The 26,792-nt window shown below is 31.9% G+C and overlaps 2 protein-coding genes across 2 annotated transcripts; one reads left to right on the forward strand and one right to left on the reverse strand.

Moving 5' to 3' along the window:
* Positions 1-214: 214 nt before the first annotated feature.
* On the reverse strand, positions 215-6,614 carry LOC101205679 (pumilio homolog 1). The gene is made up of 9 exons (XM_004143080.3): positions 5,477-6,614; positions 3,417-4,948; positions 3,172-3,313; positions 2,967-3,074; positions 1,744-1,956; positions 1,548-1,658; positions 1,186-1,380; positions 875-1,049; positions 215-782 (listed from the first exon to the last, which is right to left on the reverse strand). Exons 1-9 carry the CDS (start codon positions 6,080-6,082, stop codon positions 733-735), a joined length of 3,132 nt encoding a protein of 1,043 aa, XP_004143128.1. The 5' UTR covers positions 6,083-6,614; the 3' UTR covers positions 215-732.
* A 10,190-nt stretch (positions 6,615-16,804) lies between these two features.
* On the forward strand, positions 16,805-18,265 carry LOC101205444 (E3 ubiquitin-protein ligase RDUF1; the record flags this gene model as incomplete). The annotated part of the gene is made up of 1 exon (XM_004143079.3): positions 16,805-18,265. A coding segment is annotated over one exon (1,245 nt), but the record flags the coding sequence as incomplete, so codon positions are not given.
* Positions 18,266-26,792: the final 8,527 nt, after the last annotated feature.

Raw genomic sequence — 26,792 nt, forward strand, 5'->3', positions numbered from 1 at the left:
TGAATATTAATTAATTAGAATGGTTTGAGACATTCACTTATAAATTCCTTGACTTAAAAATTCAGTAAAACATAAAATTTAACACATGGAACTATACACAACCCATCAATTTAATCGACCTTCAATCAATTTTTTTTTAAAATTCTTGAAGTCTAAATTCAGTTAATAAATTGATCAAGGAAATGAAATAAAAGACAGGGAGAAGAAAAGGATAAGAAAAAAGTATTGAGTAAGAGAGTTGAAGAGGAAAGAGTGATGAAAATATTAGCATACATGAGAAGAAAACTATGGCCTCGATAATCTAACATAAACAGCTCTTCTTCACATGGGCAACATTTTGTACAGTCACGCTAAAACATATAGATGGGAAAAAAACTACCTCAACATTTTAAAGTCATTTACAAGGAGAAAAAAAAACTAAAAGTATAGGCAGGCAGCCCCTTTTCTTTATCTCGTTCGCAGCAATTGGGTGCCATTCAACATCGGTGCCGCGAAATTGATCGATTTTCTACGTATAAAGCAGCTTAAAACTACAAATGTACAGGCTTCCTTCCAAAGTACAAACAAACTTGTTTTATTTTCAATCAGCTCATACCTGTCTTCACAGAGAGGTTGAGGTTGAGGTTGAGCTACTGCTCTAGATCATAAAACGGAAAAGGGAGTGGAAAGAGTCGAAGAAGCTTGCTCGCTCGTTCTGGCGGTTGCTTCGGTTAGCTGTACATATTTTCTTTCCTAAGTCACCAAAGAAGGGTGTGGAGAAGACTGAGCTGCAATTCTCCTTTCTGCAAATAATCCATATGGGAGTGTTGGTCTCAATTCACACGCGTCAAAAAAATTGTCAATAAAGACGCGATAAGAAATGTATATTATATACCTCCAGCCGCAACAAGTTTCTCTACGCGGGCAACAATGTGCTTCCCGTAAGTATATTTCTTCAGTGCATTGAGATGAACTTTGATTCGAGAGAGAATCAGTTCACGCTGTTGGTCGTCACAAGTCTCAAGCACTTTTTGGACAACATAGTTTGCGAATTGATCTTTCATCATAGCCTGAAGTAATGTTCAACAACAGATTATAAGCTAGACTGGTAAGAATTCACATTCGTTTTGTAATTAATTGGACATGGACATTCCTCAGCGGGCAAGAGACATTATCACAGTGCATAAGAGGTGAATGTTCACAAACCTGTAGGGGCTCATTTTCATCTGTAGTTCCAAGCATTTCGCTCACCAACAGCTGGCGTTCTGTAGGACCACCAAAGGTTAAGCATTTCTCAACGACATTGGATGCAAACTTCTGCTGACTCATTTGTACTATTCTACCAGCCAATTCCTTAATAATTGCAGAACGCTCATGAGATTTTCCATGCTCCAATACATGCTGTTGAGGAGAAAATCAGACAAAGTAATTCAAAATATCTTAGTCTATTTGCACAGCCAAAAAATGAAATTAAGAGTTTAACTTTCACATTAACTATATAACTAAAAACAAACAGACATTAAGTGAATTATCATCGATTTCAAAAGAGTTTGTCTAGAAGCATGAACCTGAACAACATAATTTCCATATTGGTCTTGTGCCAACATGCTAACAGATCCTAGAATTTCCTCCATAACTCGACTCTGAGTAGTTTCGTCCTTGCAGTGTTCAAGAACTCTCTGTCACAGGGAAAACGTATCAGTGTAGTTCATGCGAGTCAAATCAGCTCGATGCAGTTAAGGAAATAAAGCATGTAAAAATCACCTGTATCACACGACACCCGTATGGGTGAGTTGAGAGTGTCACAACTTGATCAAAAAATGTTGAAACTATAAAATGGATTGCTGACTCTGGGACACATTCTATACACTTTTGTATAACATGATTCCCATTCTGATCCCGTACACAGCGCATGACATGCCCATCAAGCTCTCCGACCATTTTAATCTTTTGGTCCAGATCTACTACTTCAATTGCCTGATCAATTGAGTTGAACATATATATGTGACATCCCATCAGTAAATCATGAAATCTCATTACATGATTAGAATGAGTATTACAAACATCAGTTAGTCACATTAGGAATAGCAACTGATAACGAAGAAGCAAAAGTTGAAATTCATCAAGGCTCCATTCATTTATTTTCATTTCAGAGAGGATAATTTAGCCCTTCTTTAGTGACCATATCACCAAGCTGACATGTCTCTGTCGCTCATGGAAACACATACGTTGCACCAGAAAGAATGTACAAGAGGAGGAAGAGGATTAGAGGCAAACCCAACCTAAGACAAGGGAGACTACTACCAAAAGCCTCCACACCATACTCAAAGTGTGTTTCTCACTGCAAGTATTAACATTTACATAGATCATTACAAAAACGTTAACTTTCATTAGTTGATTTAACTGCCCAAATTAGAATATTGCTAAATTAACTCTTGAAGTCTATAACAAGTAAGTAATTTGATGTTGCACTAAAGTGACTGAAAATGTTTTAAAGAGGAGGATATTGGGTTCAACAGTTGAGAGGAGATAAAACAGGCACAGTGTTCAGAAGATAATACGGATTCCAGCTTAAGATAAGCAGTATGTTAGGATACTAACAATAATTTAGACTGAAAGGACTGTATAAATGGCTTAAACAGAGGCGGTACTCTGGTTTACTTTATTTATATATAAAGCCAAATGATCCAGATTCACAAGATGAAAAGAAATAACAAGAAACAACAAGGAAAAATGCAGAAAAGATCATACCAGCCTCTTGGTTTTAAGAGACCCTGGTGGCTGCTGTAGCCCTACCTCCTAAAAGTTAAAAATACCCTAGCTACTCCAACCTAATAATCCTATTTATAGACTCACATATTCCTCAGCCCAGTGGGCCCTACCACTCAGAACGTCCTTCCAATCATTTCTCCATAATAATTCCCTGTGCAGTTACTTTTCTACCCTTCCTCCTATAAGTATGGATAATTGGGGGTCTTACACAGTACCTTCTGGATCACTCGACAACCATACATCTGAAGACTCAGTGTAAGTACATGACCAAAAAGCTTATTGGCCAATTCTCTTCGCTGTGCTGCAAGTCCATGCTCAAAGAACTGCATATAATGTACTCTGGTAATTAGCATATAGAACCAAAACAAGGTAATAATACCAAAAAATAACAACAATTATCGTTCAGAAAGGACTGATTACCTTTTGAATCACATAATTTCCAAAGACATCCGTCATCAGAGCAAGAGCTTGCGGCATAATTTCCTGATAAATCATATTTTTTTCATCAGCAGTAGCTGTTTCAAGTTTTTGCTGAATGAATCGGCTCCCATATTGATCCCCACTGCTCATAAATAAGTGACAGAAGAAGAGAAGAAATCCCTTTAGAATAGGATTGTGCTGATAAATCACATATAATCAGTTCAACAAGCAAGATATACACATACCTGAATTCAAACACATGACCCGCAATTTCAGAAAGTTCAAAACATTTTGTCTTATTGCTTTTGAACTCCTCTAGTAAAGAAGATGAAAAGCTTTCGTTAATATTTCCAACATCCAGATGCCAAGGACTCATAACACCACCTAAGTTCCTTGCAGCCGAAGGATAGCGCAGATGGAGATCATTATGCCTGATAGGACTACCAGGTCCTACAGGTGAGTTAGAAAGGACAGGACTAGCCATAGGACTTCCAGGATATGACATATGAACTCCAAAAGCTGGATTTCCGAAATAACCATGATGATTTGAAACACCAGATTTACCACTGAATGGGACATTATATTGCGATTTTGGAGGTGATAGAAGGGCCCCCACGTAAGCCTTCTGCAGTTCTAGCTGATTCATATATGAATTGCCCAGATAATTTCTATCAAGAGAAGGATCATTTAAAGCACCCAGTTGTGCTGCATATTCAGATGTCCTCAAGTATTGAAGATAAATGGGATCTACAAAGGATGCCTGAAGAGCATTACCAGACATTTGACCACCTAGTTTACCAAGAATATGTGAATCCGGAGCAGAAGAAGTCAAGTTAGTTGCAGAAGCTAAACTTCCACCAAGAACTCGTGACTCCAAACCAGAGGCTCCCAAAGCTGAAGCTGAGGCAACATTTTCAAACAATGTTGGTAAATTACCAGAGCCAAGTTGACCAGGCATCATAGATGCCAAAGGTGGACTAATTGAATATCCACTCAGGCCAAAGTTCTGATAAGTCAAATTTGTGCCGTCGACATGCTGATACTGAGCTCCGTTGTTATGAGATGAAGCATGTGAACCACCTTTCAAGTACGAGTTCGCAGAAGGAACAGAAGACTGTTTGAGTTCAGCATGTCTGTCTCTGGAGGAGTTGGGTCCCCCACCATTGTTGTCATTTAAGTCCGAGAATGAAGATCTGGGTTGACCTCCAGACTCAGTCTTCTTAGCAAATGACTGTTGCTTAATATGATTCTGACCACCTTGCAAGCCATATGCATAGCCCTGTTGGTTATTACTATCTTGTTTGATTTGAGATAGCAAATGCCCTTCTTCATTTATGGTGTCATCCGGTGACAAGTTCATACCAGATAAAGCTGAAACCAAATCTGAAGACTCGTTGATTCCAGATGAAACTCCATTAAATGAATTTGGGCTTGCAATGTTCCTTTTCTCAGAAGCTCCAACTCTCCCACCTCCAATAGGAGTGAGACAAGGACTGGGAGCCCTTGCAACAAGCTGAGGATCAGGTGTGTTGCTTCTTGACAATGAAGCACCCACAGCAGCTGCATAAGTGTACGAAGAAGGTGCTCCAATACTTTGACCAGCAGAGGAGCTCTGACCATTTGCACCCGTTCGCATAACTTCAGAAATCATTAAATCATGGCGCAAATTGGCCAGCTCATCGGTAGCACCCATAGTCTCGACGTTATCGTCAAAGGCATTGCGGCTGGCCGGACGGGATGGCAGCCCAGTAACAGGAGTCGTGCGTCCCATGTCATCCTGCATACACGTTAGACGCTAAAACACTTGGAAAAAGACTAATCCGAAATGGGGACATCTTAAAGGTCAATTATTTTGTAAGAATCAATTTCACATCAAAGTGACATGCAACAAATATACAATTAATGCCAAACTCAAGAAACACAAGCAAAATGGGATAAACTAACAAGCAGGGGAGTTGCACGATATTAGAAAGCAAATGAAGATACAATTTTATACAAAAGCATGTGATCACTTCAAAACAAAATTCAGTAGGCCAAAACAATCATGAGTAGCAACAATAACAGTAATAACACTTGGAAAATCAAATTGAACCGATCAGACCGATTAAAATCAATCACTCAAAGAACAAACCATCAACAAACACCCAAACATTAACAACTTACAAAATTGTAAAATATAAACTCAAGACTTCTATTTGACTGAAACATTTGTGAACCCAATGCAATATACATCAATGCTCAAACTTACTACCAACGTCAAGCAGCAATAGAAATGACAGAATCAAATAAAATGAAAGCAATTTACCTGAAAGATTTCAGCTAGACTCTTCTGTTTGGTTCCAAGTCCTAAACCAGGTAAACCAATCAAACCGTCGCCACCCCACTCAGCCGCACCACGCCCTTTGTCCAACTCAACCTCAGTTGCTTGTTTCCTAGCATTAAACCCAGGAGGCATAGAAAACAAGGATCTGTTGATGTTATCAGGTCCAACATTCGATCGCCTCGTATCTCCAATCCCTCCCAACCCCAAATTTGCCCCTTTCAACCTCTGCGCAGACTTCCAATCCTCCTTCGAAATCAACGGAGGTGGAAGCCGAGGATTAAGATTCACATTTGAGTAATAGTATGACAAGTAAGCTGGATCAGACCTAAGCTGCTCTTCTGATACAAAACCATTCCCATTCTTAGAACCAGTTATTTCCGCAAAAGCATTAGCAGAACCAGCAATCCCACCAACCAAACCACCCACCGCACTCAAAGAGCCTTCAACAGTCGGCGGAGCTGATCCACTTCTATACAAATTCAGCTCGCGTTCACGATCATCAGCCTCTTGCCGACGCTGTTCACGAAGTAATAACCCTATCTCCGTCTCTAATTCATCACCAAACGATCCTTCGTTTCCACCAAACATCGGTCTAACCCTTCCACCTCTAATCTGATCACTACCCTCAGCACAACCCTAAAAGAAAAAAAAACCCCAAAAACAAAAACAAAAAAATTGCAGAAACAACTATTTACAGCTAAAAGAAGTATCCTAAACTGATCAAAACCAAAATTTCTTTTCGTTGCACCAATTCCCTATCTCAAAACTTTACAACCTAACCATCAATTCGCACCCCCAAGAAAAAAAAAATGTTACAAAAAAACATTAATGTTTTCACTACAACCTAAATTCTCTCAAAACACACAAAATTCTCTAACATAATCATGTAATAAGGACAGCAGTAACAGAAAAAATATAACAAATTCTAAGTTGTAAGAAGTTGATAGGAAAAAAAAAAGGTGAAGAATCGAAAAGGAAAAAAAAAAAAAGATTCCCAGAGCTGAAATGAGATCAAGAAGAAGGATTGAGATAATAGAGAACAAAGACGGAGACAGCTGAGATCAATCCGGCGGCGATTGCTACAAACGAGAACCCTTTTAGGGTTTTATTCCATTTGAAGGTGAGATTAAATACAGTAAAGGTAAAAATAAATAAATAAAATAAAATAAAATCATTACATATATATATATATATATATATATATATATAAAATATCTGGAAAATAATATGTTTATTTTAGAAAAAAAGAATTTAAATTTGGGTGATTGACTTAGCGAAGCAATGATAACTGACTGATAAAAAAAAATGACATAGGAAAATGAGTTTGCAAAAAATGAGAATTTTAAGAGAGAAAATAAAAAATAAATGAATAGACGATGAAGATGAGTTCTTGTGTGTTTAAGGCAAGAATCTCCAGATGACACGTCAGTTCCATTGGATTCTACCCGTACCCTTTTATATTTAGAATAGTACAGGTAAATATCCTTAAATTTACACTTCTACTTCCCTTTCTTTCTTTTTCTTTTTTTTACTTTTACTCTTCCTTCCCTTATCTTTACACCTAATCTTTTTCTTTTTAAATTGCCTTTTATCTTATTTCGGATGTATGATGTGGCTCTTTTTTATTGGCTTAAATTCCATTTTTTTTCTTATTTGTTCTTTTCTTCACACTCCTTATATATATATTTTTTTTTATTATTGTTATTTTTAGATGAGAATAAGCAACACAAACACGAGGAATAAAGTTGTAATGTGAAATTATATGCTACCAAAACAACCGTTATTGTTCTTACTTCATGATATTTTTACTTTTTTTAATTCATTAATAAATAGCTTTGACAAAATTACGTTGGAAATTTTGTTTTAAGTTTTTTTTTTTAATATTGAAAATGAATTTATAAAGAAGTGTAGATGTGTTACAACTCCCAACGATTTTATTGTATGTAAAATTGATGTTATGTAATTCAAAAATAAGATTTCCTTGGTTTGCATTCAAGATAATAGCTACTTTCATATTAAACAATTAACATGTTTGAATAAATATATGTTAACTTATAACTAATGTTGACTTAAACATTACAAATGGAAAGGGTGTCTAAATTTCTTTCCCTCGTATCCGTTTCCTAAACCAAAAAAAAGGGAATATGTTACAAAAATATTTCACGAAAACATAATCTTCGTGTAATAACCACAATGGCAACAACAATATAAACAAAGTTTTGAATTATAAGAAGTCGAAGAGAAAACGGATGAACAAACAAGAAGATGGAAAAAAAGCATAGATAGACAAAAATTAGATTATTGTAGCTTAAAATTTACCCTTTCCTTTTTACCTTAACGTATTTATAAATTGAACTAATTTTTGTTTATGTACTATATATTTTTAAATTTGAACGTTTCCTTATTAGTTGTTTGAAAACAATTTCTTAATGGTGCATACTTTTTAAGTTAAGGTCTAGCATGTTATGATCCGTTGAATTTGAGTTACTTTATTGAAAGTAAATTTGTTATTTCATATCCTTCGAAAATAGGATTTTGTTGGCTTGCAATAAAATAGGAATTATAATCCTATTAATTAATTGATGTTAATTTTAATAAATATAACAAAACATCCAAATATTTATGATCCGTGTAACAAAATAAAAAAATATAGAAAGTCGGTAAAATGTTTTCATAAATTTCATATTTGTCTTTTATATTGTGGATGATTCATCACTTTTCTTTCGTCTTATTCTGTGCAATTTTTTCAAATTCTCTTCTAAATTTTTTCAGTTCATTCTCAATATATTTTTTTCTTATATTTTTATTGATCATTTTTTTCTTTCTTTCTCTCTTCATCGTCTCCTTATTTCTTCCAACTTCTCTTATAGAATATCAAAATCATTTAAATATTACTTTGATACGATCTAAACGATTGCTTACTTGTTAACACAATCGTTTATATTTGAAGTATTTTTTCATCGTTTAAAAGAACTACATGATCGTGTGAAATATAAATTAAACGATTATCATAATCATCTGGATCATTTAGTATGGTTAATACGATCATTTAGATTTGAAACATTTTTTTTCATCGTTAAAAAGAACTACACGGTTGTGTTGATACTACTTACACGATCGTGTATTATTTTCTACACAAGCGCGTAACATGATTGTTTAAAAAAAGAATTATATTTGCGTCTTTGACCAATTAATAATATGTCAACTAGACCGTTTTTTTGTACTTCTCATTGTGGGCCATTGTTTTTTTTTTTTTTTCAAAATTGTTCTATACAGTGTAAAGATTTTGTCGATTTATTATATTTAAAAAAAAAACCCTACATTAAAACCAATGTTGAGTTAGAGAATAACATACTTTCAAGGAGTATGTACAAATTAACAATTACTTATAAATGACATAGTTTTAGTGTAAATTTAAGAAACTTGAACGTATTGGCCTAGTAAATCTATTGTGTACATTACAAATTGTTTTGTAATTGATAAATCAATATAATTATAAACAATATATTTACTTATCAATACATAGTTGTGTGTAGATAAATTATTCATGTAAGATATATAAATTTAACTCATTCAATCAATGAAGTATTATTGTATAAAACTTCCATTTTGATGTTGGATAAGAGTCATAATTAGTTTACTATCCCTTAACAACCCCTAATCACACCTAACTTTTCTTAAACTGACGTAAATAATTTTAAGGAGCTTTTTTTAAGAACAATAATAATAAAAAGAACAGAATATTTACGACTTGATTTTTTTTATAAAGTAAAAATAGTTTGTTCATTTGGTTATTTTTTACGATTTTCTTAATAATAGATGTAATAAAATGATTAAACAACCTATTTTGTTTTGTTTTTTTCCTTCTTAAATTTTAAGTTTAGAAAAAAATCATTATAATTTTTATAGAATATTTATGTTTTTATTGAACTTAACTAATTAACAAAAAGATGATCTAAAAATGGTTGAGAATGGGACAATATGGGAAAGCACAAGTAAACTTAGGAAATGATAAAAATAGGTTAAGATTTAGGGGAGAATGCGAAATAATCTTTCAAAAAAAATACACACAACTAAACTTGGCGATGAGATAATTGGTTTCATGTTTGTTTGTTTTTTTTTTTCTTTTTTCTATTATTGAGTGTCAACTGTTTTTTGAAAACAATAAATAACCAAATAATAATCTATCAATTAAAAAATATTTTTATAAGGGAGTAAATGAAATTTGTCCTTAACTGGTTTTTTTTTCTTCAAAATGGTAAATAATTTGTATTTTTTATTATTCTTAAAAAAATATATTTTAAAAAGTTAATTAGTGAATAGATACTGTAATTTTTTTCTAAATTAAATCGAGATTTGATGTTTTTTCATCTATTTAGTTCGTGAACTTTCAAAATGAACTCGTTTGACTAATGTTTTAAAAATAGTTTTAAATGGTCGTTAGAATTACATAGATAGTCAGTTAAAAGAGGTGGAGGTGGAGGCGGAGGCGGAGGTGGATGTTAAATAATGAAGTGACAGTTTTATTAATTTAATATTATAAATTTTTTAATGATGCGAAATTCCTCCAACATTTTCTTCAACCTTTCGCCAGTACTCTCAATAAATCTTCCACCCAAACTCTCCACTGGTTTGGAAATTAAGGGTGATTGTTTGGAATGTCCACCTTCTTTCTGAGAATCGCGGTTTTGTACATTTATTATGTTAGTAGAATTTCAGAGGGTGTTGGGTAATGAATAATCCCCTCAGGGCCTTTTGTTCATATGTATTTTTTGAGTATCAGTTTTGGGAATTTTCATGGCTAAAGTTCACAATTGATTTATCTGCTAGGTGTTATGTATATCCAAGGAAAGAACCATCCGTGGTATACTTTCTTTGAGTCGTCACAGTTAACGATAATCATTGGAAAATGGAAATTATGGTAAAATGAAAGCTAGGTCAGACTCAAAATGGTGAGAGTAGGATTACTCTTCAAATTTCTTATCAAACATGGTTTCCAAAGACCAAGGATCCTACCTTCCACTTCTTTCAGTGCTGCAGTTTCTTCCCAAACCTAACCTCCTCCTCACTCTTCAGCGATTCCATCATCGGGTCCCCAAATTTCCATAGTTTCCAAATTACCTAAATTTCCAGTAACAGTAATTGGCGTTGATAAGCTTGAATTAGAGGAAAGCCAACAAGTTTGAGGGGGAGGATTTAAAGAGATTACTGATGAAAGGTTGAAGAAACGGTTGGAGGTGATGGAAAGAAGAGGAATTCCACGTCATTACAAAATTTATAAAAATTGTCAGAGACTCATCGTCTCTCTAACTTTGAAGACTAAAATGTTCATTTCTAAATTTATCAAATAAATATCAACTTAGACAATAAAACTGACTAAATAGACCTATCAACTCTTTATTATTATATAACTTTAGAATAAAATATGAAATAGGTTGCGTAAAATAAAACATATTTAACATATTATTGATCAAAATTTGAAAATCTTTACTAATATTTCAACATAAATACATACAAACATGCAAGTGAGAAATTAAATGGTATAGAGTCGTTTCATACGTGAAGATGAAATTATATTGCAATTAGGCCATTTTTAAAAATTAATATTTATAGATAACATATAAGAGGAGAAACGCGTCATTTCATTACAAGAAAAAATAGTTTTAGCTTCTCTTCCTTCTCTTTCTTCCAACAACATCCTCTTATTCTCTATGTCCAAATAGTGATTCGGTTAGTGGGTTAATGTCGGGTGATGGATCAAATTGGTTTGCGACTGAAAAAACTTTTGAAACTGTGGGAAGTGGTTCTTTCACACTGATAGAATTTTCACATACCACGTCCTAGCAACTATAGACAACGGTGAAAAACAATAAAGAGAGAAACACTAGTAACACACATAACTAATAACTCAATTCGATGGTACAACACCCATCTAAATTTCCTCAAGATGCTAGACTTTCTCTCTTAACTTAGGCTCCCCTAGATATGAATTTATTAGTGGTGAAAGATTAGAGCTCTCAATAAATTAACGAGAACTCCTTCTCGATTGTGTGGGTGGTATTAGGGTCCCCTAAAGTAGTCGATAAGGTTGGAATAACTGTAGTCTTCAATGTGCTACTCACAAGAACAATAGCCGCATACACCAATCCACGATTGCTTCAAATCAAAATTCTTTCCAAATAACAATTTGTACATATGCGACAACCGTAACAACAAATGTAACTCGAACTTAAATAGCATAGTGAGAAGGAAACAATCCACATAATGAATCGACACAACTCCAACCTTACAAATTCACAAAATAACGTAAATGTGGAAAAATTATTGCAAAACCTACAACTTCCATAAAATTGTTGAGACAAATAATATTTTGAAATGTATTATTGGACAACCGTGAAACCTATTTAGCTACTCAACTACAAGCTAGAAAACTTAACAAAATATATTTAGCCAATCGAGCAAGACATGTCTATCAGAGATTTCAACTACATCCACGAGTTAAAGATTTCATTAGCGTTCACCACCAAGCCCTTCAATGACAAAACATATAAATGTAAGCAAAAACAAAATCATAACGTCAGGTCAGGATTCAGAACAAGCAACATACAATTCAATCCATGGATGGTTTGACTAATATCCTAAACAACAAGAAACTCTAAGGTTTCAATATTAATTACCATAACATTGATAAATCAATTGCACTCTATTAAAAATAATAGCAAATTTGTTGTGTGTTAGTGTTCTACGCAACACGTATAGTGTTTTTGAATTACACACTTTCTATTTGAATTCAACCAACCAATATTAGATCAAAACTAAATTATCTAAAGAACAAAAGTAGCTAGATCAATTTCAATTCTTCAACTCAATCAAAAACCAAGCTATAATTATCATATAACCAGAGTAAAGATGAAGACAGATTAAAATGCTAAAGATTAAGATAATTATGACAAAATCGATAATTCACTGCATTAACCATTCATCCAATGTTATTGATAAAACCAAAACCAAAACCAATAATGTCCTTAATTAGAACTACAACTTTCATTCAGTCATCACAACACATAACCAAAAAGGTAGAAGCCCTAAGTTCAAGCATAGTTTTCTAACACGAGAAAGGAAGTAAAACCCTCTAGTGTTCTCTTTCTTTAGGAATAGTCAAACAACATCATTGACCAACCTCATCTTTAGCATAATTAGAAACTTACATAAAAATAACTTTTTTTTTTTTCAGTGACACGTTTAAAGAAATGCAAACCAGAATCTTCATCTTCGAAAATGTGAGCACTTCCATATATGTGTTTCAAAGCTTATGTGCACACCACTACATTTTAAGCATATAAACACGCCAATATTAACAGAGTTGCATATAGACAGTGAATCATACATCATACTTCTTCGGATCTTCATATAAACAGAAAAGAAACACACAAAAAGTAAATTCATCAATGAAAGGCACTTTGTTCCAAGGAAAATAATAGTAAAACTAAATTAAGCTCCTTTGATGATTTTTGTATTTTTAGATTTTGAAAATTAAGCCTATAATTTAACACCATTTTTCAACTCTCAATTTCTTACTTTGGTATCTACTTCTCACGTCTAAGTTTTATGTCATGTTGGCAATCTACTTTTTCTAGCCAACTGAATCTTAAAAGGCAAAACTAACTGCAAAGTGAACCGCATTTTTTTCTTCTAATTTTATTCTTACCTCAACTTGATGGTTGTAATGATTGCACATAGTTGATAATCTCATCCAACATCAAAGCTTGTGGGTTCTTAACCAACCTTATTGTAACTATGGAAGTTACCTTTTAAATTTATCTAGAACTAATTTTATACCTTTGTGTTATTTTCCATCTCCAAACAATCAACAAAATTTGTCAATATCAAAAAATTTAAATGATGTTCTTGATAAACAGAAAAGGTCCATAAACTTCACCTAAAAATTATTTTAGTCCTCGTAAATATTCTAACCTCAAACAATAATCCTAAATTCAAACTTGATAGATAACATATCATATTTTTTGCTGTAAGAAAAAACACAATGAAGTATGAAATAAGAATAAAGGATGTGAGTGATCAAACAAATTGACAGCAACAGAAAGGCCATGACATGGAATCCCACATCAGTATAAATAAACAACACTGGAACCTTTAAACTCATTAACGGAACAAAGTAAAAAAAAACCCAAGCCCATAAGACAAGAAAAAAACTCATTAACACAGAACAAATATCATGGGTTACTCCATCTTCAAAGAACCAACATAATGATAGAACTCAACTCCATGCCTTAAAACTGCAGCTTTTGCAAGATCCACGACCCAACTAATACTTGGGAGGGAATCATTTTCACACCTAGTCAGAATAATAACGAGCATTATTCTTTTTGTTCCCACTTTCAGAATCCTGTAGAATATATAAAACCCCAAAACAAGAAAAACTTATAATTACATAATGTATCAGCCCACAATGTTGGTCCATACAGATGAAGGCTACACATCAGAAAATCAAAAAGCAAAATACGAAGAAACACTTTTTAGTCCTTAGTTAATCGATAATTTAAATGGCAAAACATTATTTCTTTCAAAATATAAACAATAAAATTAACATGAATCAAAACACAACATACAAACATTCTACAAATATGAAGTCCCCTTTTCGTACCTTAGAATCACAAATAGTGAAAATGAGCAGTTGACTTTTCCATTCAAAAATACTTCAAACTAATTCAGAAACCTAATCAAAATGTTTCACTAATATAAAGTAGAATGAAGCAAAGTTTTCATGATCACAAAATCTCATGCAACCCACTAGTCAAATAAACCAACACTAAAACAAAGGGAAACAATAACAAAAACCCACAAAGATGTTGTAATTCAAATCTAAAAAAATCATTATCCAGCCCCATGAAATCAATATCAATAAACAAAAGAAAAAAAAAACAGCTACCCCTCGTATGCTTAGAATTCTACTCATTGTGCTCCTAAAACACCTAAACAATAAGAACAAAGTTTAAGAGGCAATACTTAGTTGGAAAACCTTAATCAAACTACAAAATGCCCAATGAACAGGTTATGAAAAAGAACAATTAAACCACACATGGAAAAAAATCAAAATAAAAAGTAAATTAACTTGAGGAAAAGAGTGCACAGTAAAATTGAATCCAAAAAGTAAGAAAATTAATAATAATAAAACAAAAGAGACTGAATTGAATAAGATAATAAATCACCACTATTTTTATAAATACTTTACAAATCACCTTAATTTTATCAATATTATTTAAAACTACCCTAAAATGACATTAAATCCATAAAATAACCTACAAATAAATATTGATTTTTGAAAAATGCCCTCGTTGCAACTATTAACAAAATAGAGGGGATATAATTGCTGAAATTGAAAGTTACGTGTATAAACAATAACCAATGCCATAATTTAGGGATGGTAAATGCGATTTCATCAAAGAAATTGATGTTTTCATTTTAGTTAATAGAAAAATAATTTATTAAAATGCGTTTATCTCGAAATAGTTTTTCAACTACATCCTAAGTCGAATAAAAAATGCTTACCAAATCATTGAACATAATCTGTCACAATCTCTCGATAATTTGTATGTTAGTATAGGTTTGTAGGGTGTGTTTTAACCCATGAAGTTAGAAGTAGTATATGAAAGTAGAAGTTGTAAAATCTCCAATTCTTGTTTGACCTAAATTGTTGGTGAATCTATTATTAAAAGGAGATTAATTTTATATTTTATCAACTCTTACTACCTAAATTTTGTAACTATTCATCATTATTAAAAAAAGAAAAACTATGATATTTATGTAATAATTGCAACCCTATATTTTGAGTTTGTAACAATTAAGTTGTTTGAGGAAATTGAGAGATGGAGAATGACTTGAATTAGATTTTCTGGTGGATTTGGAAACTTGGAATTGCAAAAGAACCCCTCTCACATTTGGAGTCAAATGATATAAATATTTCTACACACATTCTCAACTGTTTGTTTTTTACCTTTTTAAAAAGTTCACCTATTTAGACATGACTAAAAAATTTTACTTTATTTTATAGCTGATTTTATGAAATCAATTATCTTGAAAACTATGACAACTTCAAATCTAGCCTAAATTGAACACAAAAATTATGGAAGAAATTAGGATGAAGCAACCAAACCTATTCCACCTTCTACAGCGTAGACTCAGCCCAACAAAACTTTCTTAGTCTAATTCATATATCAATTGGGCTTTAATTTTGATGCCAAGCCCACTCCATTCTAATGCACACGACGGAGTCCACCGCCGTATGCAGTGGTTAAATGGCCGACACCCGCTTATCAAAGATTCAAAAGAGACAAAAATTAGTGGACTACCTTAAAAAAAAAAAAAAAAAAAAAAAAAAGAAGAAAAACAAAGGCCTTTTGATCTGCCACCCCAATCATTTCTTTTTCCAACTAACCTTATTCTAAAACTCACACACATCTTAATTTAACAATAAATATAAAAACCAATCAAATTTCTCTTATCGGTACTATATTGATTCTACCAATGACATATCTATTACTTATGTCATCTTAAAGTATGATTTTTTAGATTAATTCATTTAAACAAATATTAGTGTAAAACGTTGGGCCAAAATTCACCATCCAACTAGCTAAATAAATCATAATCTTCTTATTTTATTTTATTAAATTAAATTAAATAATGTTAAATAGGATCTCATCTCACCTCATGTTAAATAGGCAAATGAAACGAATTTAGAATTATTCTATTAAAATAAATAGGGATTAATTAAGTTTTAAAAGTGTTTTTTTTTTTTTTGGCCCAAAGAAAGAAAGAAAGAAAGAAAAAAAAAAGAAAAAAAAAGAAAGAAAATGTGGTCGTTGAAGAATCTTGTTTAAGAGACCCGGCGAGTATTTTGAAATTCAAACTCGGCGTCTAGTAGAAAGAAGAGAAAGTGGGAGTCCCGGTCCGGCTCAACCGGCCGTCCTTAGTAGTCAACGTCTCAAATTGAGTAGGTCCCACAGCGGTTGAGGCGCCTTATAAACCCCAATTAGTAATTGGTTTTTAAACAAAAAAGCTTTTTCTTTTCTTTTCTTTCTTTCTTCCTTTTAAAAAACTTTATCCGCATTGGAGCGGGGAATGGGCCCAAAGGCCAAAACTTTTCCAACTCAAAATGCTCACTCACACTCATCAATATGTGTTCCAATAGTGTCATGCCACCTGTTGTGCCAGTTCATTACATCAAGGCGCGTGTCCACGCTCATGTGAAACCGCGTGCCATATTTCTACTGAAATTTCGGTGCGTCTTAAAAAGCCCCCTTTTTTTTTTCTTCCTCTTCTTCGTTTCCACAAGCCCCATTTTCTTTACTTTTCCTCCTTCTTTCTCTCCAATTCTCTGTTTCAGTCAGATCTGAGGCTATGTCTACCGGAACCGCCTCCTATTGGTGTTACCGCTGCAACCGTTTCGTTCGTGCTTGGGCTCAGGACTCCATCACTTGCCCTTACTGTGACGGTGGCTTTGTTGAAGCTATTGAAACCGCTTCTTCTCTTCCGCCCTCCAATCTCCACCGTCGCTTATCTCCCTCTGCGATCCATACTCTGGATCAAGATTCTTTTCAGTCTCCTCGTTTGAGTACCCGCCGTAGTCGTCGGAGACTTGGGGATCGGTCCACTTTTAACCCTGTTGTTGTTCTTCGTGGTTCTGCTGATGCCGGGGATGTCGTTGGCGGTGGGGAAAGGAATAGCTTTGATATTTACTATGACGATGGTGCTGGGTCTGGGCTTCGCCCAGTTCCGGCGACCATGTCTGAGTTTTTGATGGGGACTGGGTTCGATCGGTTGCTCGAGCAGTTGGCTCAACTCGAGATCAACGGCTTTGGTAGATCTGAAAATCCGCCGGCGTCAAAAGCTGCTGTGGAATCAATGCCGACGATCGAGATTTTAGAAAGTCATGTGGATTCTGATTCGCACTGCGCCGTGTGTAAAGAAGCCTTTGAAATCGGAACTGAAGCCCGAGAAATGCCGTGTAAGCATATATATCACTCCGAATGCATAATCCCTTGGCTTTCCATGAGAAATTCCTGTCCGGTCTGCCGGCACGAATTGCCCTCGGAGCGTGTGTCTCCGGCTGGTGGGGTTTCAGATCGGGTTGTTGACGAAGAAACCGTAGGGTTAACGATCTGGAGGCTCCCCGGTGGTGGGTTTGCCGTCGGACGATTCTCCGGTGGAAGATTGGCCGGCGAGAGAGACCCACCGGCTGTGTACACCGAAATGGACGGTGGGTTCAATGGGAACGGAGTTCCAAGGAGGGTTTCGTGGGCTTCGAGAAGAAGCAGGGGAAGAGAGAGCCGAGGAATTGGACGAACATTTCGGAACATATTTTCCTTCTTTGGGAGATTTAGGTCGTCGAGTTCATCTTCTTCCTCGCCTTCAAATGAATCTGAGTCTGTAAGTAGAAGCCATAGCCATTCGAGTTCTTCAGTTTTCAGCAGATACTTACGAAGGCAAAACAGAGCTTGGGTGTTGGAGAACCAGAATGAAAATGGCAGATGGTGATTCTTTTTTTTTCATTCAACAATTGCAATTGCTTTGCCTTTGCCTTGTATTCTTTTTTGATCTGTTCATTACATTTATTGAACAAATATCTTGACAAATCATCATATTAGATTATGTATATATATTATTATATATATATATTTTTTGACTTGGCATAACAATGAATGCCCTTTTAGTTCAAACCTTTGTTATCCCCAGTTTTTGAACTCCTTTTCACTATTTCTTCATTGCAATATCAATTTGAAGCCATTTTAGTTCTAAACTCACATATTCTTGGTTCTGCATTCTACCCAAAAAACAATGATGAGTTTGGCCAAAATGAGCTTGAGCTTAGCATGGACGTGACTGGCATGACCTTTCTACTTTCTAGGGAGTGGAAAGGTCCGATTTCCTATCTTGTTGTATAAAAAATAATGTTCAGTTTGCTGCCCTCCCTTATTACTGCACTAGAATGTTGTCAATCTGAAAGCCACTGCAATTCTAAACTCCAGAATCTTATTTTTGGAATCTACTTCCAATTTGCTTTTATATTATTTAAGCTTGCTTTTTGGATTCTATCAATGGAATTGTTGTCTTCACATGTAAATCCCTCCCCAACTCTGACTGGATTCTCTGCAAAAGGATGGAGTGTAACATCATTTAAAGATGTTGAAGTTAATGGAGGATGGGTTCTTGTTCTTGAAACTTGAACCAAAAACGGAGTTTCGAGTTTAAGAAGAAAAGGATTTGAAGGTGATGGGGGGAGAAATGGATGGGGAGCTGGCAACAGCAATAATTGAAGATATGGGGGAGAAATGAACATGTGGAATAATGAAAAGATGGGCAAAGTGTATTGTTGTTAAAGGTCTTCCCTACCCACTACTGTCACCATATCTTTCTCCATAGTTCATGGGGAATTTGGCTTCTCTGTTTTTTGTTAATGGCAGATCAATACTTGCTGTTAATCTGTTGCATATTTGGAAGATTCTGATAAGTTCCAGTCTGTTATGAAAGCAACATCAACTTCCCCTTTGACAACCTTTTTCTTTTGTTCCTTTTTAAATGAACTCATTCTTCGTAATCTCTTTATCCCTCACATGCCAGCTTGGATATAAAAAAAAAATCAATTGATGACTGTATTGTAACAATAGTTGTGAATGTGGATCCTAAGGTTTGCAACTTCATTTTGATACAAGTTTTAGGGATTTTATAGTTTTTCTCTTTTAAAACTGTGGCCACCTTGTGGTCACCTTCTTCATTAGTTTCTCTAGGTATTGAGGCTATGTTGAAGTAGGAGAAGTCGTTCATGGGGTGAGATTTCGTTTTTGGGATTTGTGTGCTCGTTGGTTAGAACCACTTGGAAATCCTAATTGTTTGGAGTTGAGTATATCGTAAAAAGACATACAACCTTGACAAGAACGATTTTAAGGTGGATGCTAATGGGATGACTAAGGTCGAGTGAAGTTGTGACATGGCAGTTGTACTAGAAAGAGTGACTAAATCAACTCATTTTCAGGGAGAGTAAGGCCTGTTGTGTAGTTAAACTTCCTTCGTTTTTTGACGGTAGAGTAAGACGAGTAAGCTTTAGATCAAGAAAAATGATGGTACACTATTATTAACTCAAAAATTGTTTTCAGAAGAAGGTTTTAGCATTACCTGAATGGAGCACTAGGAATGTCCTTTTGATATAAGAAAGACTTAAAATGGTTGTTAAACTCAAAAGTTTGAATGAAGAGATATGTTAGAATAAATATCGAAGTTCATAAAAACAAATTATTATTCTTAGCACACCCTACTATATGTGTTGACTTTAATATTAGGTTGGATATGAAGTAAAGCTTGAAACAACTTGTCTTTAATTCCATTTAGTTGTAAGTATCAAAAATCCCAAATTAAGGTATTTTAAAAACAACATATTGGGAAGGCAAAGGTTGGGAAAGAAAGACAGCTAGCCTTGTGTTTACATTTTTATATCATTGTTGAAAGATTGAAGGAATATATATATATATATGCACTATAAATTAAACCTAAGGATTAGGTTTAATTATTTTAATAACATGATGATATCATACAATTTGAATACAATTTGAAAACAATTTTCATAAGCTTGTATGTATTAATTGAAAATACCAACTTATTAACAAATATATATAAATTCGATTATGATGATCTATTTTGGATTATATTTATTTTTATATATCTTATCCAGTTGTTCAATGAGATTAGAGTTGGTCATGTGTATCTTATCCAGTTGTCGAACAAGATTAGAGTTAGTTACATGTGACAAATTCAAATTTTTTCTTATTGAAGGATACTTTTCAACTTTTACTGTGAGTGTAAATATGATTGTGATCTAATATGTATTTCATTGTTTTTCACTAATAGAAACTTAGTTTATTAAATTCATACCATAGTTGTATTTCACAATTCATTCAAATTATACGTGAGTATAAATTCTACCGAACTTGTATTATTAACGAACAATGAATAAATTTTTAAAAAAATGGAAGAGTAAATATGCTTAAATAGGGATTAGAAAAACAAAAGAGGCTAAGGAAAGGGGAAACACTTTGTTTCAATCTCATTTTGGCCTTTTGTTAGTTAAATAATGTAAGATATGATGTTATAGAGTAACATAGAAATAGTAAAATTTGAAACACTTTGACCAATTGAATGAATGGGATAGCCATTGAAAGAGTGAATGCTTTTATTTTTTGAGGTATAAATAAAATTAGAGCCCCACAAAGAGTAAATAAAGCTTTATAATTTATGTCAGCATTAAATATTTGAAGAAGTGTGACAATTGATATTGTTGTTGTTGGCTTATAAAGACTATAGGTGGGTTTAATGTCATTCTCTGTTTAATGGGCCTTTGATATCCTTAAGGCAATGTTTGGTTGGCAGGGTTTAATTTTAATTCACCAACCAAAATTGACCCAACTTTGTTTTATTTTATTTTATGTTATGTTATTTTGAGTACCATATGACCCCAACTTTCAACCTTATGAAAACGACTTAAAAGATGAACTTTAGATCATGCTGGCCATTTTTGTTTAATGAATGTTTCATTGTCTTAATCATTCTTCGTAATTTGTTATTGAAATGGAAAGCCATCCAATTTGTTTGTTTCTTTTTTATAAAAGAATAGATTTTATTCAAAACTTTAGATGGATAGTTTAATGAATTTGTTGATTTAGTTCATAACACTCAATGTTTCTTTTCTAAATGAATGAAACATTGATTAAAACATCAAAATTAATGAACTTAAATGTTATATCAAATTAATGCCTTTAAATTTTCAATAAATAGACACAACTGTGGTGCCCTATTTTGTTCAACTTATCTTTATGTATATTCTAAATTCACCCTTTAACAAAAAAATATTAAAAAAACTAAAAAATTATTTGAGAAAATTATTTTCTTGATTTTTTTTTTTAAATAAAAGTTTTGTCAATCAAGTTATTTATATTCAATCTTATTCTCTAACCTCTCTATCTCTCACATACACTATGATCTCCTCATTCCCATCTTTCTCTCTTTTTCCTTCCTTCCCTCCATAAACAAATCCTTTTCCCTTTCTCTTCTTTTTCTTTTCCATGGAAGGGGATCAACTCTTCAAAAACAAGGGAAGAGAATCAAATGATAGCTAGGAGACTCATGTCAAGTTTAGGTATCTCCATCTTTCACCCTTTTTATCTCAAGTTCTTCATCCACTCCTTGATTTCATGTTAATGTGTATTGGGAAGTGGGAAAATGGAAATGCCAAATCATGTTTTTTCCTCCTTCCTTTTCTTTCCATTTTGACTTGGAAAAGATGATAAATCAGGATCTTCTCTTACACTCTTTCCACCCTATCTCACCTTTGTATTCTAAACCTTTTTTTGTTCTTTTTAAATCTCATTTCATATTAGATTTTTAATAAATAAAATTCTATATTTATTTTCAACATTTGTTTATGGTACATATTAGATGCAACACCCTCTGTATTTGCATTGCTTTCTTCGTGTATTAATATTTTTGGTTTGGATTTCATCTTATATTTGATATTTGATTGAGGTATAAGTAAGTACATATCATCAAACAATTAACTAGTATCAAATATTTTTATAAATCTTAAATCTACTCGCTTTTACTTTAGAAAATATAGGGTTTTATTACTAAAAATTCATAAATATATGAAACATTTCTAATTTTAAAATTGAAATCATTTTCATAAAAAGAAAAATATATTGAAATTCAACCATCAACAACATTAAAAGAGAGACTAAGCAATGTTTTCTTTTTTAAATTTAATCATTTCTTAAGTACATTAAATTTCTCATTCAAACATCATACTACAGATTTAAAGCATTAATAATTAATAATCTTCAGGTGTAGAAAAATATTTGAAAATCTAAAATAAATTTGAAGTTTTTTTTTTTTAAAAAATGACAAATTATATACACTTAAAAGACAAATTTTATTTTTCGTGTAAAGATTTGGTCAAATATTCTACTTTTTACAAATTTTCAATAAATTTTTTCATTTTTATTAACGACTCTTATCTTAATCATAATTATTAGTTTATGGTGAGGAAGTAAATACATTTACAAAGCAAATAACATTTTGTGGATATTATTATAATTTTCTAATTAAATAATAAATAAATAAAATTTGATAACTATTTTTACGGATATTTTAAGTACTAACTTCTCACCTATAGAAAAATGACTCACAAACTCATATTTGAATTTACGTAAATTAATACATTTTTAATTAGGTGACTAATCACACTTTTAATATGATTGGAGACGACTACAAAATAATTTATTTTGAGAGAAGAGTGATCCTTAAAAGAGAGACGTTGACCGCTCCACGTCACGGTTTATTAAAAGTTCATTTTTAAACGTGTAATTCTATGTTTTATTTACTTCAACAATATTTGAGGCAACGACTTAAAGCTCTAATCTTAAAGTTTGAGTCATCATTACATCTTTCTTCTCTTGCTTTTTCTCGAACTTTCTTCAATTCATATTCAATCATCAGCATTCTATTGAACAAAACATCGCTTGAAAATGACATGATGGTGGTTATAATGCCACATAATAGCTAGGATCTTGAAGCGTATACATTCTTATTATAAGAAGTACATTTTCTCGGTGATCATTGACTACTTGGACTGTCACCAAAATCGTCAATAAAGGCTTTGAAAAAATAAAGATTTGAATATATAAGAGGAGTCAATCTCACCAAACTTATAACTCTTGGAACTAGCACTCATGGAGCTAGACTAAATGACCACATTTTTTGGTGCCTCCATTAACATCTCTTCTTCAACCCCATCTCTTCCAGCAGATGAACCCAGCCACTGGCTCTGCAGATCGGACCAACGATCGGTCAGCTCGATGGTATGTGGCCAAAGGGTTTTTTTCTTTTCCTTTCTTTCTTTACTCGATTTCATCACAAGAAAGATCCTGCAAATTAGTGTTGGGTAAGATTCTGTTTTCTTGCCATCTTCACGGGCTTTAATTTTTCATAGGGACAAAATGTTAGGTTTGTATGTATATAACGTTTTAGCCTTTTATGTGTTTATTATATAGTCTTTTGGTTTCTTAAAACTTTGGCAAATTAATTATAAGGTACAACTGTTTTGTTTTTGTTTTAATTTTTAATTGATCTTTTTAGATCCACAACTTTCAAAGTTTGTTGAAAATAAAATATATATGTATAAATTTAAACGAGATCGAGTCTAATTTTTTTTTTTTAAGAAATGAAGAGAGCAGAAAAATTGAAGACAATGCCTAAAAGCTTCTAACTCTAATTACTTAGAAATTTTAGATTTGAAATTCTAATTTAGATAGATGTGTCTTTTTTTTTTTTAACGTTACATATTAGTTGTGATTTTGTTTTTATTCAATCCATTTATTTAGTGTGGATATTACTTAGACGTAAAATATGTCTAATTTTTTATTAAAGTGGGTTGATTTTTTATTTACTTTATCTAAATTTGATTATTATTTTTCTTTTTTTTTTATAAAAACTCTCTTCTAACATGTATTTGATTTTTCTTAGAAATATATTTTTTTTCTTTTAAAAATCTCTTCTAATGTGAATTCTTTTAAGTTGCTAAACTTTTTTATTTTATTTTATTATTATTATTAATAAAGTTTCACAAATACCCCAAACTTAAAAAGGTTTTTAAAAAAATACTCTAATTCAAACAAATTTTGCTCCAAAATTTTCCAATCAAAATAAAAACTTCAATTTTGGGTTAAACTTTATTTGACTATTAATACACACTGATATAGATCACGAATAAAATCAATCTCTTTAGTTATTGTTGTAGTTAACGTATAGTTGATTGTCAAATAAAAAATATATTCACTATTAACACACCGACTTTATTATGTTTTAAGAAGAAATTTTTATTTAGGAACCTAGTGAGATTTCGTGAAACTTTATATTTTAACTAAGGTTTAAAATATGAAAGTTGATGGATATATGAGTCTTAATTTTACAAAAATTTCGATTTCAACTAATATATTTAAAAAAATTTATAAAACAATTGAAAAAGTAAAATCAAATTATTAAATAAATATTTTATTATTTTCATATAAGTAAACATGTGTATTATTTATATTAGTGTGATTAATGTTTATTTTTTGTGATTCGTGATCTTTTTAAAAGATGTAATGAAAATAGTGAATTAATCATTTCTATTGATATCGAACTTATGAAAAAAATATGAAAACGTCTATAGAAATATCAACATATCAATAAGATTTTTAAATTATGGTAAAATTTGGTTTTTATTTTGGGTGCAAAGAAATTTGATGTAAAAGTTAGAGTAACGAGAGTATTTTTTAATATTTTTTAAGTTTACAAGTTAATTTAGCGTAGTCTTTAATGATACCAAAATCTACAAATTTGATTTGCACTTTTAGTAAATCAAAATATACAAATTTAATAACTTTTTAATGGGTTTAATGCTTCTCCCTACTTTTATATAGAATAGATAAAGATATATTAACTGTCATATTTTTTTAATTATTTCTATCATAACTTTTAATTGATAAATTTATATTTCATTATTTAAGAATTATGTTACATAATTTTATATTATTAAAATTAACTAAATTGTTTTTACTAGACATGAGATTAAATATATAAGATATATTAGAAACTTTTCGAGGGACTATAATGTAATATACATACGGATCAATCTTAAAGCAAAAAATAACATTTTCCTATTAGAATGATTGGGGCTTTTAGAACAATGACTGAATTTCTTTAATAATATACAAGTAACTTCCTAGAGGTTTAGCCTACACTTTTATGTACTATTTGTATAGGAAGAATGCACTTAGAAGTTAGGACATCCACTTGATTAGTTGGAGTAAAAGGTTGAAGAAATTACTTCAACAAAGTTGTCACAATGTAAATGCCATCTTTTGGAAACTGCTAGAGATTTAAAGGCTTACATATTTTCTAATAATTACGGGGGATACAAATATTTTATATATATATATATATATATAATTTCTTTTATGTACAATCAATCAACCATTAATTGTCCAACCACAAGATAAAATCATTATATATAAGAATGACGAAACTTCTCATCTATCTCAATAATTGTATGTTACTATATATTTTATGTTATCACAACTTTACTTTTGATTTCACCCATAAAACCTCAAATCAATCAAATGGAGAATTGACTTTACATATGTACAATTGATTTTCTATTTATTTATAACTTAAACGTAAACCTCTCCAATATATGAACTTCCACCACCACCATTCAATCTCTCTAACTCTGTTGAATTCTTGTACATCCATTTGATGGTTTTTCTTTTTCTTCTTCACTTATACATGCAAATATACGATGACTTATTAACCAACTGAAAATCCTTCACATAAAGTCCAGTTATTTTATATATTTGTTTATGGGATATTTTTAAATATACTCTAATGAACAGAACATTGATATTAAAAACTAATATCGATATAATTTAGTATTTTTTTATATTTTATAAATATTTTCATGAACAGTTATATGTAGAGGAAAAATAGGCATTACAAACTGTTACAACATTAAAAGAGGAATAATAATCAATTAACTTGACACTGCAAAATAATGTAATTAACATTAGAATGCAATAAAATGTGAAAAGAAAATGAGTCTTTCTTTAATTGTTTAAAAAAATCCCTGGTTGAAAAGAGTGATAAATTAGGGTGTCATATATTTTTTTAAAAAGAAAATAACTAAAATTACTCTAGTCATTTGAAACCAAGTTTTAATAATATAAGGAAAAGTGTATTTAAAAGTGTAAAATCAAATATTAATTTAGAAAAATTAAATACAATTTAAACCATTTTAGAATAACTCCCTAACATATTCTCATCTACATTTATTTTACAGTAATCTACTGTCCATTATTCAATCAGAAGAAAGAATTTCTTTAAAAAACAATTTTAAGAAAAGTTAATATTATTATTGGTTGAGTAATTGAAGGTTAGAGTTTTTGTAACAAAATTAAGGAAGAAGAGGGAAAAAGTGAGTCCACCATTTGAAAGAGAATCTACATATTGCTTTCACATCCCCCACTAATGTACAATTTTTTTGGCACCTTCCCCAACACCATAAAACAGAATCTTCTTATCAAACTACATTTTAAATAAATGAATAATAATTACACACTTTCATACATTATTAATTTCATTTCTATATCTCAAAAAAAAAAAAAAAAAAAAACCTTCAACATTGATTCAAACCACATAC

This window comes from Cucumis sativus, chromosome 6, assembly GCF_000004075.3.
Source record: "Cucumis sativus cultivar 9930 chromosome 6, Cucumber_9930_V3, whole genome shotgun sequence".
Classification (NCBI taxonomy): Eukaryota; Viridiplantae; Streptophyta; class Magnoliopsida; order Cucurbitales; family Cucurbitaceae; genus Cucumis; species Cucumis sativus.

Excerpts from the sequence above, each read along its gene's own strand:
- LOC101205679 (XM_004143080.3), bottom strand. The coding sequence starts at position 6,082 with ATGTTTGGTGGAAACGAAGGATCGTTTGGTGATGAATTAGAGACGGAG. Across the intron at positions 3,314-3,416 it reads GGTCATGTGTTTGAATTCAG|TGGGGATCAATATGGGAGCC; the intron begins GTATGTGTATAT and ends ATTTATGAGCAG. Across the intron at positions 1,381-1,547 it reads ATGGAAATTATGTTGTTCAG|CATGTATTGGAGCATGGAAA; the intron begins GTTCATGCTTCT and ends TCTCCTCAACAG.